The sequence below is a fragment of the Labrus bergylta genome, chromosome 18 (assembly GCF_963930695.1).
Source record: "Labrus bergylta chromosome 18, fLabBer1.1, whole genome shotgun sequence".
Classification (NCBI taxonomy): Eukaryota; Metazoa; Chordata; class Actinopteri; order Labriformes; family Labridae; genus Labrus; species Labrus bergylta.
Window position 1 is genome coordinate 17,121,770 of NC_089212.1, and position 19,508 is coordinate 17,141,277.

General features: G+C 43.5%; 1 protein-coding gene across 1 annotated transcript in view; it reads right to left on the reverse strand.

Moving 5' to 3' along the window:
• The window catches only part of syne2b (spectrin repeat containing, nuclear envelope 2b), a 131,565-nt gene that overhangs the window by 68,756 nt on the left and 43,301 nt on the right, over positions 1–19,508 (reverse strand). Inside the window, exons 51-66 of the mRNA XM_065966652.1 lie at positions 19,342–19,440; positions 18,779–18,943; positions 18,205–18,552; positions 17,901–18,037; positions 17,146–17,275; positions 16,775–16,948; positions 8,035–16,644; positions 7,122–7,397; positions 6,733–6,888; positions 6,162–6,403; positions 3,802–5,860; positions 2,876–3,210; positions 2,593–2,737; positions 2,228–2,428; positions 1,866–2,125; positions 1,265–1,424 (exon numbers count right to left, since the gene is read on the reverse strand). Of these exons, the coding sequence (XP_065822724.1) occupies positions 1,265–1,424; positions 1,866–2,125; positions 2,228–2,428; positions 2,593–2,737; positions 2,876–3,210; positions 3,802–5,860; positions 6,162–6,403; positions 6,733–6,888; positions 7,122–7,397; positions 8,035–16,644; positions 16,775–16,948; positions 17,146–17,275; positions 17,901–18,037; positions 18,205–18,552; positions 18,779–18,943; positions 19,342–19,440 (13,497 nt within the window). The remainder of the gene's footprint in view (positions 1–1,264; positions 1,425–1,865; positions 2,126–2,227; positions 2,429–2,592; positions 2,738–2,875; positions 3,211–3,801; positions 5,861–6,161; positions 6,404–6,732; positions 6,889–7,121; positions 7,398–8,034; positions 16,645–16,774; positions 16,949–17,145; positions 17,276–17,900; positions 18,038–18,204; positions 18,553–18,778; positions 18,944–19,341; positions 19,441–19,508) is intronic.

The window sequence follows — 19,508 nt, forward strand, 5'->3', positions numbered from 1 at the left end:
GTGTGTGTGTGTGTGTGGGTGTGTGTGTGTGTGTGTGTGTGTGGGTGTGTGGGTGTGTGTGTGTGTGTGTGTGTGTGTGTGTGTGTGTGTGTCTGTGTGTCTGTGTGTGATACAATAGAGGAGGAGACAATTAGGGGGGAGACGGTTTCTTAGCAGTTGAGTGTGGGACAAGTGTTCAAGTGTTTGTGTGTGTTCTTGTGGGTCTATGCTTCAGGGAATACATTTGCATTTTAGAACAGATTTGTAACATTTAAAAGTTTTATGGGAAATAACAAATTTCAATAAAGTTTAATCAAACCGAGGGGCGAGGGGCTAAACGGCCGTGTTGGAGTGTCTTCTCTGGTCGAAACAAAAACAAACCGGAATCTAAACTTAGAAGGAGGACATACTGGTTGTTTACAGAGAAGCCAGCACTTCAATGTGGCATGTTTCCTTAATGTCTGATGATATAGTAAGGCCATTTTATGATTTAATTCAGTAGCTATCTTACATATTGGTCCTTTAAAAAAAGAAAATTGAAAGAGTTAGTCAGGTCCTTGCATCGAGAAAGGGTCTCCTCGGGGTTAAGACCTTGTTTCAGGGTTTACATTATAATTAGGTTAACATTGAAGTGGGGGCTTTGAGAGAGTATTATGTGATCGAGGGGCCTCTCAAGAATAGGAGTAAATATGTGAATGTGTGTTTGTGTGTTTCCATGGACTGACTTGGCTACAAAGGCCACCTGGAAGATCCACTTACAGTGCAGAACAAAAGGTGTCTGCTACGAGAGGAGGGGTGAGGGTAGCCGACTGATGGGGGGGGGGAGAGTTGTGGCTTGTGGGGTAACTAAGGGGTCTGTTTAGGTCTTTCATCGGCTCAGGCCCGCTGCAATGGTGAGGTATGAGTGTGTTACAGGAGAGAAAGCTAGAGTGGATGAGGAGATGCTGGCCTCTGCTCAGGTTTCAGGACAAAGGGCGGAGTGATTCTGCAGGTTGACGGGTTCACAGAAGGGAACTCTAAACAACGAAAGCCTTCAGGACTCAGGACAACCCAACCGTTAGATTCAGACTTTTCATAACTACCAGACACTTGCGTCAAACAGTTAACAGCCACTTTCTTTCACTATATTTATTTGTAACTTCTTCAACATCATATACATATTGAATGTTCGCCCCAAATAATGGGAGCACAGAATCCCAAAGAATTCTTAGAAATACTTTGAGAACTGCTGCGCATTTATTTCAGTGCAAAAACAATGACATACATTCTTTTTGGGGATTCTGACCTGTAGCTGTTTTGTGCTGCGGCTCTGCTCCATCTCTGACAGAAGACCGTCTGCAGCCTCCAGCCAGACCTTGACGCCCTGCAGCTCCTCCCGAAGCTTTTCTCTCTCCTCCAGTTCCATCCTGGCCGACTCCAAACCCTGCCTGCTCCTCTGCTTCACACTGTGAAGACACACAAACATAGCCGACAATAAAAAACAGCGGTTCAACAAATTAACAACACCTAAGCTTAAATCTATAAAGTGAGAGTCTGCACTGAGAGCATCCACAGTTCATCTGAAAGCAGGCGAAGCTGCACAAACTCTGGCACTGCAGTGAATATCTGGCCCCCTTTCCCTGAGTGTTCATCCAGGCATGGGATGGCTTATGGGTAACTGAGTTTTCTTTTGTGTCAACAGCCAAATACCTGCTTTACACTTTTTTTTTTCCTTCAGAAATGTGCATTTAAAAGAAAACAAATCTTTCATTTAATTTCAAATCACATCACATTGCATCCCAAAGCGTCGCATTGCATCGTTTCATACAAAAGCTTACCATATCAGATTGATTCATATCTCATAGTATCGTATCATATCATGTCTCATCACATTGCATTTATCTTACCTGCCGTATCGTCCCTGCATCGCCTGCAGTTTCTGACAGATAGGAGTGGAAGGCGCCTGCTCGAGGTGGGCGGGGACACCCAGCAGCCTGGCAGTGCGCAGCTCCAGTGCGGACAAGGCACGGTGTTCGCAGTCCAGCCTGTCCTGGTACTGTTCCCAGGACTGCAGCAGGTCCTGGAGCTCCTCAGTCGAGGCTTTAACCCGAGAGCCATCAGGAAGCTCCGCCTCCACCTGGTCCAGGACGGCTGAGGCTTTCTCCACCTGAGAAGAGGAAAAAAGTAAGGTCTCAATAATGTCTAACAGGAACAATAGTATGTGAAAATATGAGCAGCCGTTAGCGATTCATTCTGGTGTTTTACTTACACTGTCAGTGATTTGGCTCCATTCAGTGACCCTCTGTTTACTTCTGGTTTTCAGCCACAGTGTGCAACGATGTACTCTTGCTAGCCGTTTCCAGAGAGCAGTCACGCTGGCCTCCCTGCCTCCACAACAGCTCTGCTCTGGACACCACTCCTTTAGCTCCCCCAGACGCTTCTGCAGTGACTCCACCTCCTCAGACAAAGCCTGTTAGTCAAATACATTTTCTATTAATAAAGGTAAGGAAAGATTAAGATGTAAGGAGAAAATCTCAAAGATGTTTCAAAGTTCTCTTTGTCTTATTGCACAATTACTTTAACTCAACGTTGCAGTAATATGGCAACCTGGGAATGACATTTTTTTATACGTACTTCAAGCTTGGCTTGCTGGTCAGTACAGCCAGCGAGACAGGTGACTTTTTGACAGATGAATTGTGAGAGGCTGTTCTCTGCACTGTTCAAAGTCTTGATGATTTCCTCTTGACACTTGGTGAATTTTCGGTGGTTTTCTGCACATCTAAAACAAAAACTCTGATCCATTAATGTCCACTAACAAGAAAATATTGCTTCACTTACTGTATATGCCAAAGAAAAAGAAGTTCAGAAATCAGACTTTCATCTTGGGATTTTTTTTTTTGTTTATTTTTTGTTTTACCTGCTTAGACAGTCCAAGTGCACGTGGCCTTTTGCCTGGAGAGTGGACATCCTCACCAGGAGCTGGCTCAGAATGTTCTCCTGTAGCTGCTCTACCCTCTGGGGGGACACGTAAGGATGCAGCTCGTTCTGGCTCTGGAGCTTCTCAATGTGCGTCTGGAATTGCTGCTGCAGTGAAGCCAAAGCCTGCTGCGTCTGCTCCACCCTCTCAGAGCAGAGGCCAGCAGAGCCGTGTGGCGGCAGCAGGGAGACCTCGATGTCTCTCAGGAATTGGACTGCCTGTCTGACAGCGTCTGTGTAGTTTCGGAAAGACTCTCTGGCTTTAGAGATTTCCAGCTAAAAAATCAAACAGGACATAACTTCTTATCAGAATCGGGCGATCACATTCCAGCACTTTTTTTTTCTTTTCAATCTATCCAACGTGTACATCAGCAGAGGGCACTTAAAGCCACTTATACTGGCCTTGCCCAAAACTAAACATTTTCTGATATTTTCAAGTGCTTAAGTATGTGTGACAGTAGTCATGTTTGTCTGAACTGACCCTTACTAACTGGATCCCACTTGGAACAAAGGATAAATCAATATGGCAAAATAAAGATTTCTGTATTTTAAAAATCTGGCTGCCAGAAATTACCGATTTGTTACCCTGTGTGCAAACAGATGTCTACTTTGCATATATGTGCACATGCACCATGGTCTTAACACTGTGACTGTCTTAACAGTTGATTGGGATCCTACAAAAGTAGAGCATTTTCTTTTGCACTGTTGTGTTCCTGTATAATTTTCCGTTCTCCTTTTTGTCTTTGATAACCCATTTAGGATGGAGTTTCTTTTGTAACTCTGCTGTTTGAATGCAAAACTGAACATAGATTTAAAGGAAACACATAGGCAATGAAAAACCACAAGAGGGGAAACAACTCAACTGACCATCTGTTTGTCACTTTCATTGAGGAGTACTTTCTTCAAGACCATCAAATATTGGGATTGTTTGTTTCCCTTGTTTTGCTCCAGAACCTCCAAAGCTCTCATTCTTGACTCGACAGTCTTTTTCAAATACATGATTCTCCGGTACTCGTTGTCAATTGCTGTATCATTTGCCTCCAACGTGTGGTGTTTCTGCAGCTCTTGTTGGGTATTCTGGAGAAATGCCACAGCGGCTTGCCTCTCTGTGTCCAGGTCCAGTTCCCTCATCAGTTTCCACTCTATGATGCTGAGGTTGTTGTATAGCATCATCTCCAAGGTGTCATTGCTATCCTCGTTCTGTTTGAGCCTCAGTCGTTCTGCGTTAAGCTGGGAGGGGTACAGATCAGCAGAGATCAGCTGGAGTTTGGAATGAGCCTCCTTGGACAAATGCCTCATCAGTGGAAACTGGACCAGAAGGGTCTGACAGACTTTGTACTTCTCCACGGGGTCTTTCCTGTCATCTTTGGTCTCGTGGACCTGCTCCTCGATTTTCTCCCTGAGGTCCTCTACACACTGCCTCATGTTCAAGTATCCCTCATGATCTTTGGCTCTCGATTCCAGGGTGACCGTTTTGCTGTACAGCTCAGAAATGACTGAGTAAAGTTCCTTAGATTTTTCTTGGGGAATCCACGGTTGCAGAAGGTCAACCCGGGACTTGTGCTCCAAAATCATCTGTTTGAAAGGCTCCAATGCTTGTAGGGACTCTCGGGTGATGGGAAACCTGTTTCTATTCAGATCTACGAGTATCTGCCGCAGGCTTTTTTCAATGGCTACCAGCTCTTTCTTGCTTGACTCTACAGTCTCTGTGAGTTCGTCCAGCTCCTTCTTGTTGGCCTTCTCATAGCTGCTAATGGCTCTGATTTCCTCTTGAAGGGTGGTAAGCTTGTCAAAAAGCCTGCAGTTCTCTGTGATGCTGAGTTCTGAGGCAAGGTCTTTACTCTTCATTAGAAGAGCCTCACAAACAGCAGACTGCTTCTCAGCCTCTGCCAGGGTAGCTTGGATCTGACGAACTCTGCGATCAAACTCAGAAGGACTCCTGAGCTCATTGTCCACACTTCTGGTAGCCTCTCTGTTAAGATGAGTCACAACCCAGGAGTCCAGGTCGGCAATCTGCTCTGACAGCTTCTCTCTGGTTTGAAGTCCTGACTCTGTCTCTCTAACAGCCTTTGCTAGCTTATCAGTAGTCGAATTTGAGAGTTCTTCAAGGGATCCCAAAGATTTGCGCACCATTGGCACCTCTTCGGCCTGGTCCAGCTGAGGAAGGAGCTCTGTCACCTCCTCCACCAGCGACTCCAGCTGGCCCTGTTTGGCGAGGACCTCAGACTGCAGCTTCTTTAGGTCTCTAAGCTGTTGGTGCACCTCCTCAGGCAAAAAAGCCACCCTCTTCCTTCTGCCCTCAATGTCACTCTCTGTTTGCTTCGCCCAGGCAAGTCCATCCCTCATCACTACAATGATTTTCTCCATGGTGGGGTTGCTGCTGTTCTGCGTTTGGGAGGACACCAGTTCCTCTGTGTGGCAAAGTTGGTCTTTGACCCTCTGAAGGTCCTGCGCTATCTTTTTCGTTTCTGTCTCCCAATGGGAGCTGAGGAGCAGAGCCTGTAACTGTTTCTGCAAATGAAGGTATTTCTGCTGGGCAGCTTTAACTTCAGCATTTGCCGCCATCAGTTTCTGGGCTTTATTGCAATCCCATGGAGCACCTGAGGAAGGCTTGGCTTCAATGTCTTTGCTTATAGCCTCCAAACCTTCCTGAAGACTTGATATCTCTGACAGAAGGCAGCTGGTCTCTTGAGAATGGATATTTATGTTATACAAGGATCTCTCCACAGCTCTTTCTAGGCCCCTCCATTGCACTTGCAGGTTCTTGTAATCAGCCTGTGCAGTAGCTCGTTCAGACCGACTGAGGTGGGGGCATACCTTGGTATGGGCCAAGAGCATTTGCCCAAGCACTGTTCTGTTCTCCTCCATACTTCTCTGTGAGGAGGACAGTCGCTCTGCCTCTTTGAGGCTGCTTTCCTCTGTTGACCTGAAAGAAAAACATTCTTGGCATTCACAGAGGTACAACATGAAAGACATGACTATTATAGCTTTTTTAAATCATTTTTTTTGTCTGGCTGCTTGCTGCATGTATTTTGAAGTAGTGTTTAAGAGTTTTTATAAGTATCTGCAATCAAAACATCAGATTCTGATTAACAATAATCCCAAACAGTTATTGGTGGAAGACTCTGTGCCACGTATATGTATTAGGTAACACCACTAATCATTTAGCACAATCAGTTGGGATCTTTAGTAAAGAAATTATAAGTCAACCATAGGTAAAAACTCACGTTCTAACAACATCCAGTTCTGCTGTTAATTTCTCCAGGGTGGTTTCCACTGCTTTGGTCTGCCTGCAGTAATCCGTCACGTCCTGCAGCTGGGCCTCTTTACTTTGGATGATGGCCGCAGCATCCTGAATAGCAGTACTCCACTGGTCCTCCAGCTGCTGCAGGGCATCCGTGTTCTCAGCATCAGCTAGTCTCATTTGAGAGAGCAATGACACCTGTTCTTCAGCGGTCTCTCTGCATTTCTGTACTCGGCAACGGACAGTAAATATAGAAGAAATGTTTTAAAAGCCAGTAGTTATCATGGTATTTTTTAAATTCAGCAGATTATAAATGAAAAGGGCCTGCAGCACAAGTACTTTGTTCTGCCAATATATAGTTAACATTTCAATGGAACAGGCTCCTACAGGTACTCATAACAGATGTCCATTACTTGAGGCACTTTGGCATTGATACCTATGCTTTTCAACATGTTGTCCAACTCCACCTGTATCTACAAATCAGGCTGCTGCAATAAATTATTATTTTTATCACTAATCTAATGAGTCATGCATGCTGTCATTCTGTTTCCCACCTGAGCCTCCTCAAGCTGCTGCGCCATGGCTGTTGGGTTGAGCTCAGCTGGTTGGTTCTTGCAGCTCAGGACTTTACAAACCAGCCTGCTTAGACGAGTTTCCAGATCTCTAGTGGATGTAATCAGACCCTCTGGAGCATCCTTAGTTGGTTTACCCTAAGGACACAGAAACAAAAAAATTGGTTTTGATGAGGTCCAATAATGAACACAAACGGAAGCTAATATGCTCAGTCCCTTTAGAACCTACAGAAGAAGTTTCTTTCCATGTACTTTGCCACTGAAAGTAGGAAGTGAGTAACATATAATTTCCTTTTGTTTTAAAATTGCTTTAATTTTCTTGTTGTTTTATGTCATTATACAGCAGTGCTAACTTTAAATGCTAATCCCACCTGTACTTTCATTTTGGATTCCTCAGTGAGCGGACTGCTTGGTCCTGTTCCCATGTGTAGCTGTATGTCTTTGAAGATATTCCTCATGGTGGATCCTTCAGGCTCCTCCAGAACAAGTTTCTCAGTCTTCGCAGCACTTGCCTCAGCCTGAGATTTCTTTTCCTGCGGCTGGGATCCTTCCATCAGGGATATCGCACCCCAGTTAGTGACTGTTGAAGACTGCTGGACTGCCTGCAGTGATGTTGGAGACACTTTGTCAGTCTTGTACACCAGCTCCTATTGTGAAAACGAAACAAAAGTATTAATGCAAGAAAAGCCATGAGGTACAGCTGTATTAAGTTGCATTTGAGCTCAGAGCTGTAACCTGTCTATCCCATCTGAAGTATTGGATTCCTCTGGTTTAAGTGTGCTAAAACGTATCCCTTTACTGTAGCTCATATTCCTACCCTGAGGCACTGAAACTGTCAACAGTGCTGATGTTAAAAGTCTTGCGTTGGAATTATTTGCTATAAGTCACACAATGTAGCTGCTTTTGCCATTTTAACAGCATCAACTGTAAAAATCTTAAGAACTTTGAAATCTAGGTATTTTCAAACTTTTACAGATGCACTAAAAGTATCATGCTCAGACGTCCATGCACCTTTGAGGAGAGTTAAAAGGCATGTTCAAACAAGTGTGAGACTGTAAATAATACAAAATGTACATATGACCCTTCCCTGGAGCCAGGAAACTCTATAATTATCATCTTTTTTACAAGTTATTGTTTTTCCCTCTCTCTCTGACTATTCAACTTATCATTGAAAATGTAATATTATCTTCAATTGAAGGTACAAAGCTATTCTGCATTCTTAACATTAACTGTGCTACTGGGGTAATTTTACTTTATCATCCTCACCTCCATGACATGACATACCTGCGGTGATTGCATACTCCTCACTTCCCCACCAGTGGTTGTGGTTGTTGCCATTGGAGCCTTTTGTGTTTCAACTTTGTCCATCTTTTCCATTCCCTTCTCCTGAGTCGTCCTCTCCTCTCCCCCTTTCAGTTCTTTTTTCTTTTCCTCTGCATCTGTTTGGACTCTGGATTGAGGTAGGATTTCAGTAATGGTTTCTTTCACTTCGACCCTGACCGTCTTGACTGCAGACTTCTCAGAGAGAAGGTCAGGGGTGGATACCTCCTTGCCTTCTTCCACTGCTCCAAACTGGCTACTTGATTCCACCCTTGGCTCCTGTCCTCTTGTGAGACTTTTGTCTTTTTTAGCAGCAATGGGGATTTCTTCTTTTTCAGCAGACTTTTCATCAAGGCTTCTCGGTACAACATGCACATCACTTGGGGACCCCTTTTCCTGTTTTTCATCCACAGCACAATCCCTGACATCTTTTAGGCTACCCTGTGTGATTTTGAAGCGTTCTTGCTGAGTCACAGTTGAGCTTGGTTTCACTTTGTCTTGTTCTGATAAGCTTAAATCAGGCTGTTTCTGGATGTTCTCCATAAAGACAGACTTTTCTTTCATGGTGTCAGATGCATTCTGCTTGCCCTGTGTCACCACTTGAGAGGGCTGTCCCTGGGTCTTCACTTCAACCATGGAAATATTTACTGCAGTCTTTTCAGGCTGAATGTCAGATGAAGTCAGCTCTTTATTTCCAGGAACTTTTTCGCTCTTAATGATTGCTTGACCTACAGACTTTTGGACCAGACTCTTGGCCGCATCATGAATGGCTTTTGGTGGCACTTTAGCATGCTTGTCCTGTACATCATGATCCTTCACCTTTTTGGGTCCTTCCTGTGTGGTTTTCACAAGTTCCAGCTTAACTAATGTTTCACCGGGTTTTACAATTTCTTGCTCCACTAAACCTTTCCCTGCAAGTTTTGTCTCTGCTTCACTTGGCTGCACAGCTGCAAAAGCAACAGAGGTGGACTGGGAGGGTTCACTCTGAGGGACATTCGCTTGCTTTTCAGTGACAACTTTTTTCAATTCTACGATTGTCTTCACTGCTGCCTTTTCCGTTTTAACTTCAGGAATAGGCTTATCTTTATTTTCTGGTGCTGTGTCTCTCTTGATAGTTGTTTGAACAATATCTGTTCTTGGCTCTTTTGCTATTGTGACCGATGTGTTTTCCTCCTCTAAACCCGTCATGATATCTAGCTCTAGGATTCGCACATCAGGCCCCATGTGGATTTTTTCCATTCTAATCTTTTGGCCAGATTCATCGTAGACCTTAGGTTCATCAGGCATACCAAGCATTGAAACTTTAGGATGCTCCTCTTGGACCCCTTTTTCTGCCTTAGATCTGTCCTGTGAAGTTTTCTTGAGCTCTATCTTGGTTTCAGTTTGGTTTGGTTTTTCTAAGTCTTGCTCATACAAGCTTAACTCTATGAATTCTGTTCCTGCCTCATTTGATTGTGTTGATTCTGAAGCGGGAGAAGTTGGTTGAGGAGCAGAGTCCCTTAGAGCTAGATTATCTTTACTTTCAGTGTTGCTTTCTTGCACCTTTATCTTAGTAACATGAACTGCAGATTTCTCTGGCATAACAATAGCAGTGGTAGCACCTTTGTTTTCTTGTAATCCATCACGGAGAACATGTGTTTGTACAATATCTCTCATTGGCTCTTTTGCTACTTGAACAGGAATGTCTTCCTTCTGCTCCTGGCCTGCTGGTAAATCTAGCTGTAGGACTCGCACTTCAGGCTCCATCTGTATTTCTTCCAGTTTACCAGGCTTCACTTCCCAGCTCTTGAGTGCATCTTCAGTGCCATGTGCTGATACTTCAGCATGGACTGCTTTTTCACCATGTGGCTTGTCCTTTTTGGTTCTATCCAAAGGCATCAGCTGACTCACAGGTTCATTTGACTTTATGTCTTTTTTGGATGAGCTTATTTTAGAAGATTCCATATCTGCCTTATGAGGCTGCCCCGCTGCAGAAACAGCAGAGGTAGGTTGAGTGGAGCCACTTTGCACCAAAGGCTTTGCCTCCAACTGATTAGACTCTCGCCCACTTATCAGGGTGGACCCGGTCTCAGGCAGATCAAGAACCAGACACCTTTGCTTAACCTCAGTTGTGATTTTCATTAGCCCGTCATCTGCCTTGGCATCTGCCTCAGGTGGTGTGTCAGTAGGCTTGGTGAAAAGTGGTGGTCGGGTTTGAGGTAAAGTACTTGTGTCTTTTTCCTTAGGCAGGGTAATGGTTTGTTTTGGGGCTTCTTTAGGTCTGGCTTTAGAATCCTGTAACTGGGGCTTAGTATCAACTTTTCCTGAGGACTGTACAGAAATGGTATCAGCCTTTTCTAACACAGGTTTACTTTCACTGCTGATCAATGGCTTAGTATCAGCCATCTGTACAAAACTGTCAGGCGTGTCCAGAATCAATGTAGCCACTTTTTTTCCAGGGAGCTCTTGAATGGTTCCACGTACCTCAAGAGTAAGCATTTTACTAACAGGACTGACATCCTTAAGAGCCTCTGCAGGTTCAAGTTTCTGAGGGATACTTGATTCATCAGTATCCTTAATTGGGGGATGGATCATTGATTCAGTTTTGGTTGGTGGAAGATTTGTTGTAACAAGTTCTGAGGATGGTTTTGAACTCTTTGACTGATCCTTGGCAGGGGAAGGCCTTGCTTTGTCATCAGCAGTTAGTGTTGTGACAACCTCTTGGGTTGAAAATGGCTTTTGACTATCTGGCTCATCCTTGTTTTTGGTCAATTCAGTGTTACCAAGCTCCAGAGAAAGTTCAAGGCTCTTTGACTTTTCTTTGGAAGATGGAAGCATTCCTTTTTCCAAAGCAATTGCTTGAGTGATTTCAGTCGGTGTGATTGTCGTCCCTTGAGTTGAAAATGGCTTCTGAATCTTCGGCTCTTCCTTGGTCTTAGTCAAGTCTGCTGTAGCAAGCTCTGGGGAAAGTTTAAGACCTTTTGTCTTTCTCTTGGTTGGTGAAAGTGTTTCTTTTTCTACAACAGCAATTTCAGTTGGTGATTTGACCGTTTCTTGTGTCGGTGATGGCTTCTGACTGCCAGGCCCTTCTGTTGTCTTTGTCAGCTGGGTTGTACTGAGTTCTGGTGATACTTTCACAACCTTCGACTTTTCATCGGCAGGTGACACCTTTCTCTTTTCCTCAGTCACAATTTGAGTTTGTGCTGTGACCACTCCTGAAGTTCTAGTTGGCTTCTGACTGTCTGGCTCTTCCTTGGTCTTTTCTGGCTCTGTTTTAGCAATTTCTTGGTAAGGTTGATTTCCCTTTGCCTTTCTTTTGGTTGGGGATAGCTCACCTTGTTCAACAACAGTAGTTTCAATTATTTTAGTTGGTACTGTGACCACCACTGGAGTTGAAAATAGCTCTTTCTTGGTCTTTTCCAGCTCTGATGTAGCAATTTCTGGGGAAGGTTTAAGACTCTGTGACTGTTCTTTGGTAGGTGAAAGCTTTGCTTTTTCTGCAAAAGTGATTTCAGTCATTTCAGTTGGTCCTATGTCCATGCCCTGAGACAGCGATGACTTCTGGCTGCCAGGCCCTTCCTTTGTCCTTGTCAGCTGAGTTGTACCGATTTCTGGTGATACTTTCACAACCTTCGACTTTTCATCGGCAGGTGACACCTTTCTCTTTTCCTCAGTCACAATTTGAGTTTGTGCTGTGACCACTCCTGAAGTTCTAGGTGGCTTCTGACTGTCAGGCTCTTCCTTGGTCTTTTCTGGCTCTGTTTTAGCAACTTCTTGGTAAGGTTGATTTCCCTTTGCCTTTCTTTTGGTTGGGGATAGCTCACCTTGTTCAACAACAGTAGTTTCAATTATTTTAGTTGGTACTGCGACCACCACTGGAGTTGAAAATAGCTCTTTCTTGGTCTTTCCCAGCTCTGTTGTAGCAACTTCTGGGGCAGGTTTAAGACTCTGTGACTGTTCTTTGGTAGGTGAAAGCTTTGCTTTTTCTGCAAAAGTTATTTCAGTCATTTCAGTTGGTCCTATGTCCATGCCCTGAGACAGCGATGGCTTCTGGCTGCCAGGCCCTTCCTTTGTCCTTGTCAGCTGAGTTGTACCGAGTTCTGGTGATACTTTCACAACCTTCGACTTTTCATCGGCAGGTGACACCTTTCTCTTTTCCGCAGTCACAATTTGAGTTTGTGCTGTGACCACCCCTGGAGTTGTAGATGGCTTCTGACTGTCAGGCTGTTCCTTGGTCTTTGCTGGCTCTGATTTAGCAACTTCTTGGGAAAGTTTATTTCCCTTTGCCTTTCTTTTGGTTGGGGAAAGCTCACCTTGTTCAACAACAGTAGGTTCAATTATTTCAGTTGGTGATGCAACCACCACTGGAGTTGAACAAAGTTCTTTCTTGGTCTTTTCTAGGTCAGTTAGAGCAACTTCTGGGGAAGGTTTAAGTCCCTTTGACTGTTCTTTGGTAGGTGAAAGCTTTGCTTTTTCTGCAAAAGTTATTTCAATCATTTCAGTTGGTCCTATGTCCATGCCCTGAGACAGCGATGGCTTCTGGCTGCCAGGCCCTTCCTTTGTCCTTGTCAGCTGAGTTGTACCGATTTCTGGTGATACTTTCACAACCTTCGACTTTTCATCGGCAGGTGACACCTTTCTCTTTTCCTCAGTCACAATTTGAGTTTGTGCTGTTACCACCCCTGGAGTTGTAGATGGCTTCTGACTGTCAGGCTGTTCCTTGGTCTTTGCTGGCTCTGATTTAGCAACGTCTTGGGAAAGTTTATTTCCCTTTGCCTTTCTTTTGGTTGGGGAAAGCTCACCTTGTTCAACAACAGTAGTTTCAATTATTTCAGTTGGTACTGCGACCACCACTGGAGTTGAAAATAGCTCTTTCTTGGTCTTTCCCAGCTCTGTTGTAGCAATTTCTGGGGCAGGTTTAAGACTCTGTGACTGTTCTTTGGTAGGTGAAAGCTTTGCTTTTTCTGCAAAAGTTATTTCAGTCATTTCAGTTGGTCCTATGTCCATGCCCTGAGACAGTGATGGCTTCTGGCTGCCAGGCCCTTCCTTTGTCCTTGTCAGCTGAGTTGTACCAAGTTCTGGTGATACTTTCACAACCTTCGACGTTTCATCGGCAGGTGACACCTTTCTCTTTTCCTCAGTCACAATTTGAGTTTGTGCTGTTACCACCCCTGGAGTTGTAGATGGCTTCTGACTGTCAGGCTGTTCCTTGGTCTTTGCTGGCTCTGATTTAGCAACGTCTTGGGAAAGTTTATTTCCCTTTGCCTTTCTTTTGGTTGGGGAAAGCTCACCTTGTTCAACAACAGTAGTTTCAATTATTTCAGTTGGTACTGCGACCACCAGTGGAGTTGAAAATAGCTCTTTCTTGGTCTTTCCCAGCTCTGTTGTAGCAATTTCTGGGGCAGGTTTAAGACTCTGTGACTGTTCTTTGGTAGGTGAAAGCTTTGCTTTTTCTGCAAAAGTTATTTCAGTCATTTCAGTTGGTCCTATGTCCATGCCCTGAGACAGCGATGGCTTCTGGCTGCCAGGCCCTTCCTTTGTCCTTGTCAGCTGAGTTGTACCGAGTTCTGGTGATACTTTCACAACCTTCGACATTTCATTGGCAGGTGACACCTTTCTTTTTTCCTCAGTCACAATTTGAGTTTGTGCTGTGACCACCCCTGGAGTTGTAGATGGCTTCTGACTGTCAGGCTGTTCCTTGGTCTTTGCTTGCTCTGATTTAGCAACTTCTTGGGAAAGTTTATTTCCCTTTGCCTTTCTTTTGGTTGGGGAAAGCTCACCTTGTTCAACAACAGTAGTTTCAATTATTTCAGTTGGTGATGTGACCACCACTGGAGTTGAACAAAGTTCTTTCTTGGTCTTTTCTAGGTCAGTTAGAGCAAGTTCTGGGGAAGGTTTAAGACCCTTTGACTGTTCTTTGGTATGTGAAAGCTTTGCTTTTTCTGCAACAGTTATTTCAGTCATTTCAGTTGGTCCTATATCCATGCCCTGAGACAGCGATGGCTTCTGACTACTAGGCCCTTCCTTTGACTTCTTCCTGACCAGTTTACCTTTGGTTTCTTCCACAACAGCAGCCTCAGTTTTCTGACTCTCAGAGTTATCTATTTCACACGTTTTGGTCTTTTCAGAAGGTTTTACACCTTTCACCTTTCTTTTTGTTGGTGAAAGTTTTCCTTTCTCATCTGCAGTAATTCCAAATGTTGATTTGGCCCCTGCAGGAGTAGTAGTTTGCTTCTGACTCTCATCCCCTGCCATGGCCATTTTCAACTCTGCAGTTTCAAGTTTTGGGGAAAGTGTCAGACCCTTTTCTGAAACAGTAGATTCAGCAGATGTAGTCAGTGTTTTGACCAGCACTTGTGTTGGAATTAGTTTCTGACTATCATGGATGTCCTTTGAAATTCTCCTGATTGGTGTAACTCTGGTGTCCTCCAGAGCAGCCTCAATAATCTCGCTCTCTGGCTTTTCAATTACATGCATTTCCTTCAAATTTTGACTCTTTGAATGTCTTTTGGGTGGCAAGAGCTCACTTTTTCCCAGAATGTTTTCAGTAACTACTGTGACTTCCTGTTTAGCTGAAGGGGGCTGCCTTTCTTCAAGTTCTTTTCCATCCTCTTTTGACTCCATATCAGCGTCTGAAGTTGTGGAAAGGTCAAAACTTTTTGACTTCCTCCTGGTTGGTATGAGCTTTGTTCCTTTTAGAACAACTTCTTCAGGCTGCTCTAATGACTTCAGCCTGTCAGGCTCTGTTGCATCCTTAGTAGCAAGTTCTAGGGAAAGTTTTCGACCCTCTAACTGCTTTTTGGTAGGTGAAAGCTGACCTTTTTCTGCAACAGTAAGTTTACCTAGTCCTGTGACCACATCTGCAGTTGAAGACTTTTGATTGTCAAGTTCTTTCTTAGTTTGTTCACTGTCTACATCAGGTGATCTTAGGTGAGCAACCGTCTTGGAAGTTGTGGAGGGGTCACCGTTCTTTGACTTTCTTCTGGTTGGTACCAGCTTTGCTTCTTCAATAACAGCAGCTTTATTTTGGTCAACAGAACTCATAGAAGGTTTCTGACCTTCTAGCTCTTGACTTGTCTGAGGTTCCTCGGTGTCAGCAGGTTTAAGAGGAAGGTCAGAACTCTTAGACTTTCTCTTGGGTGGTATTAACTTACTCTGTTCGGCATTTTCAGCTTGCTCTTGACAAACCTCTGGGATGGCAGAGTCATTTTCTGGATCGTGTTTGGTTTCCTTAGGCTCCACACTAAGGGGAGCTAAAGTCTCTGGGACTGCAGAAACCTCCAAACCCTTTGACTTCCTCCTGGGTGGTACAACTTCAGGTTCAGTTGTAACAGGGAGACCAGGGAATGTATCTGATACATCTAAAATAATTGTTGCTATATTCCTTGTTGCTTCCCCAACCACGGCTTCAGTTTGCAGTCTGGAGCTCAATGAAGGCTTCTGACTTCCAGGGTCCTTCGTAGTCTCTTCCACCTGATTGGTCGCATGCTCTCGGGAGAGGTTTGGAGCCTTTGACCTTCTTTTTGTTGGAGAAAGCTTAGTTTCTTTAACAACAATAGTTTCTGTCTGCTCTGTGACTCCCTGTGGGGTTGAAGAGGACTTCAAGCCGTCAGGTTCTGACTTGTTATCTTCAAGTTCAACTTGCTGGAAATTTGTAATAATTTCAGCACTCTTTGATTTTCTTGTGGTTGGTAGGAGCTTTGTGTCTTTCATAACAACATCTTCAGTTTCTGCTATCAAACTCAAAGCAGACTTTTGACTTTCTGGTTCTATCTGTGATGCTTGCTGGTCAGACTGAGATGGTTTTGTACTCTTAATCTTGGACCTTCGCTTGGGGGGGGAAATCTTACTTTGCTCTAAAACAGCTGTTTTGGTCAGCCCTTGAACTAACTCTGTGGTTGAAGGCTTCTCAGAGTCAGTGTTGCCCGTGATCTCTGCAGTTGTTATCTGCTCTGATATATCTAGAACAATGGTTTCCACATTCTTTGCTTCTTTCTCAGCAGCAGTTCCTGGAAAACCTTTGAGGGACCCTTGAGTAGAAGTACTTTTCACCACTTCAGGCTCCACTTTAGTCTGTGTAGTCTCAGTAGCAGTGATGGAAGTCTTGGACGTTTTCCTTAGTGGTACAATTGTAGTAGTTTCACTAACAACAGCTGCAGGCTGCTGCTTGGCCTTTTGGACTTGTAACTGTTCTTCAGGGGAGGGTTTAATTTTCTCAACTTTAACAGGCGCAGTTTTGGTTTGTGGCTTTGGACTTTCATATGGTGCCTTAAAAGTTTTTGAAGCATCTGTTGGATTCTGAGATTTCTTTTTTGTAGGTTCAATTCTGTTTTTTTCCACAGGAGTAGTTTTTGTTTCTTCTGTGACAGCTGCCACAGTATGTATTGATGTTTTAGATTCAATTTGCAGCTCAGCTGAAAATGGCAAATCATCCTCAACAGATGAAGATTTTTCCGATAAAGAACTGCTTTTCTGTACTTTATCTTGATGCTTTTTCTCAGGTGACTGCTTGTTTTTTCTTGGTGGTGCCACTACAGATGTCTTTGTCTCCTCTTTTTTACCAGGCAGCTTTTGTTTACTCTTTTCATCAAGTTCCTTGAAGTATAAAGAATAGCATTGATTAATACAAAGGTACTCAATGTTTTTTGAATATAACATGCAACATTCAGTGAATACAGGACATATTAAATATTTACATATTAAAATATTTACAAGATTTAAATACCTTAATTTTTTGGCTGAGAGAAGTTGTATGTGTGTCGGCTTTTTTGAGTGTCTCTGAACCGTCTCTCTGTAGTTTCCCAATCAACTCAGGCATTAGACAGTCTGTTAGAAAGTTGTTGTGAGAAAGTGCCTCCTGCAGGTTGGCATGCAACTTTGCACCCTCCTCTAATGTTGCCTAAGACGGAGGAAGAAGGACAACAATGTTAATGTCTGAAGTCGAAAAAAAAAAAAAATCTGGGATTTTCTTGAGTGTGCACAAATAGACCACTGATGAAAGCTCCCCCACATTTAAATGTGACACTTCACAAATCCCTTAACTAATTAAGCCTTTTTTAACGCTTGGCAAAATGGTTAAAATGTCAAAAGACACACCTGTGCAGAAGAACTGGACTGTGATGGTTTGCTTTGGTTCCATTCCTGCAGGTCGTGTAGGCAGTCCATCAGACAGCGAGCTGTGTTAGTAGAGCAGGTACCCTGGTGCTCAATCAGCCTGGACTTTAGACTGTAGACATAATTAATTCGTATTTAACACTTTTCGAAATAAGGGCATGCATTAAACTTTAAAAGATGAATAATACAAATACTTTTGCATAAAACTGTATGCAAAATGAACAACTGCAAGCACAAAAAAATTATAGTAATATTCACAGTAGGGTATAAAGATGATGTTGGTCATACTGCGTATTGTGTGAGGTTTTGCACGATGTAATCTTTTGATGTTCTATGTCATCGATGGAGAACAGAGTGACCTACTAGGGCATTTATATTTTTAATAAGAATAACTGAAAGCTATTTTTTTTCCTTGAGGGATACCAGCTGATAATTCATCATCTTGAATCAGTTCAATAACGCCATATACAGTTCAAAAAGCCCCAGTGGTGGAGTAGTGAGTTGTTTCTGCATGCCATATGAGTGAGTTAGGTATGCGTCAGATAACCTCTTTACTGTGTACTTTCTTGAAAACATGAATCCATCATATGGTGGTGAAAAACATTAGTTTTGACTGTCTTAAGACTAAGGCACCAGATTCAGAGCTTTAATGAATAACACAGTATTTTACTGTCCATCTATAAATGGAGTAGCGTTACAACACAAAGAAAACTAAATCAGTGGTAAAAATGTGGCACCTGTCACGCTGCTGGCATAAGGACTCCACCCCAGTGGTAATCTCTGCTGACAGCTCATCAGCTGTGGGGGTAGCTTTCACTTCCTTATCAAGGTCATGAACCTTCACACCCAAATCTTCTAGGGACTTCTCGCAGTTCTAGAGGAAAATAATCATCACAAAAGTAACATTTACAAGTCTGCTACAGTAAAAATCACACTAGTTTCTGCCACATTTATGTTGTGAGCTATAAACTTCAACATTCACTTACTGCACATAGTCAAGTGAGCCTAAACATTCAGCTTGAATAAATGATCAGTAATAACCTTGAGGCTGTTCCAGTGCTGTTGCAGCTGAGCGATGTTGTTCTGTGGTTCGCTGTAACTGAGGGCCTGGTCCAGAGAGCGGAGCTCCCACTGCAGGGCCGCAGCTCTCTCCTTCAACCCAAGAGCCCTCTTGGCTGCCTGATCATCCAGCTCAGCGAGACGAGTCTCACAGGCCACCAGGCGCTCCCTCACCTCCTTCTCTGAGGTGGTGCAGAGGTCATGTAGATGGCCGACCTCCAGGGTCAGAGCAGCCCTACCTCCTGGGGTGCAGAGGTTCAGCAGACTGTCTCTGGCAGAGTCCAGGTCCTTCATCTCTCTCTTCTCCCTGTCCACTGTTTGGAGCAGTGCCTTGCATCAGAAGGGAGAAAGTGTTAAACCAAAGTATATGACTTGAGAAAGAAGTTTTCTAAGACTTTGTAAAAGGCCTTGACTATAAGATTTGAGGTTCCAAAAGCTTAAAACATTACAAAAGTCAAATATTTCAGGGCATTGGTTGGCTCTGAAATATCTATGTATTGGGGTTAATCAACAAGGTATTGTCCAATCTCTTTGTTACAACAAAATGTATTCTAACCTTCAGATTGTTGACAGCACTGTGCAGGCCCTGTCTGTCTGCAGGAGGAGCCTCCAGGGCTTTGACGTGCTCCCTCAGCCAGTCCTGAGCTGCTTCATGCTGCTCCACCAGCTGCGTGAACTGCCTCTCCGTCTGGATGCCCTGCTCGCGGTCAGCTACTACACCCTAGAAGGTTACACAGCAGTTTTAAATTCACTGAGTAACTTGGCTGTCACTATGAACTTGAAATGTGTATGCAGAAAACCACACCTTGTTTCATGATATAAAATTACAGTTTTATAGTCATCAATAAATATGTGCTCTATAACAAAGTGTAAAAGATGCCACTTGTATTTTCTACTGAATATTGAACAACGACTGATGTTTTAATTATTCCTCAGATTTAACAAAGTTATGTCATATTCAGAAATATTCTCAAAGTGCAACAAACAAACTAAGGTCAAGAAAAAACAAATACATATTGATGTAGTAAGGGGACAATAAAGTGTAACTCTTTGTATCCTATCAACTCCTGTCTTTCTTTAGGATTACTTTGTATTATTTCATTACAGTGTTGAACTCACAGTTAGCTCTTTCAGCATGACAGGAATGGAGTCCTCTTTGGCTGCCAATGAGGGATCTGACAGACCAGGGTCCTTGGTGATCTCAAACAGCTCTGCAGACTTCAGGGCAACACAGAGAAGATGCATCACATCTTATGGTTTCAACTGATGACAATCATCTCAATTGT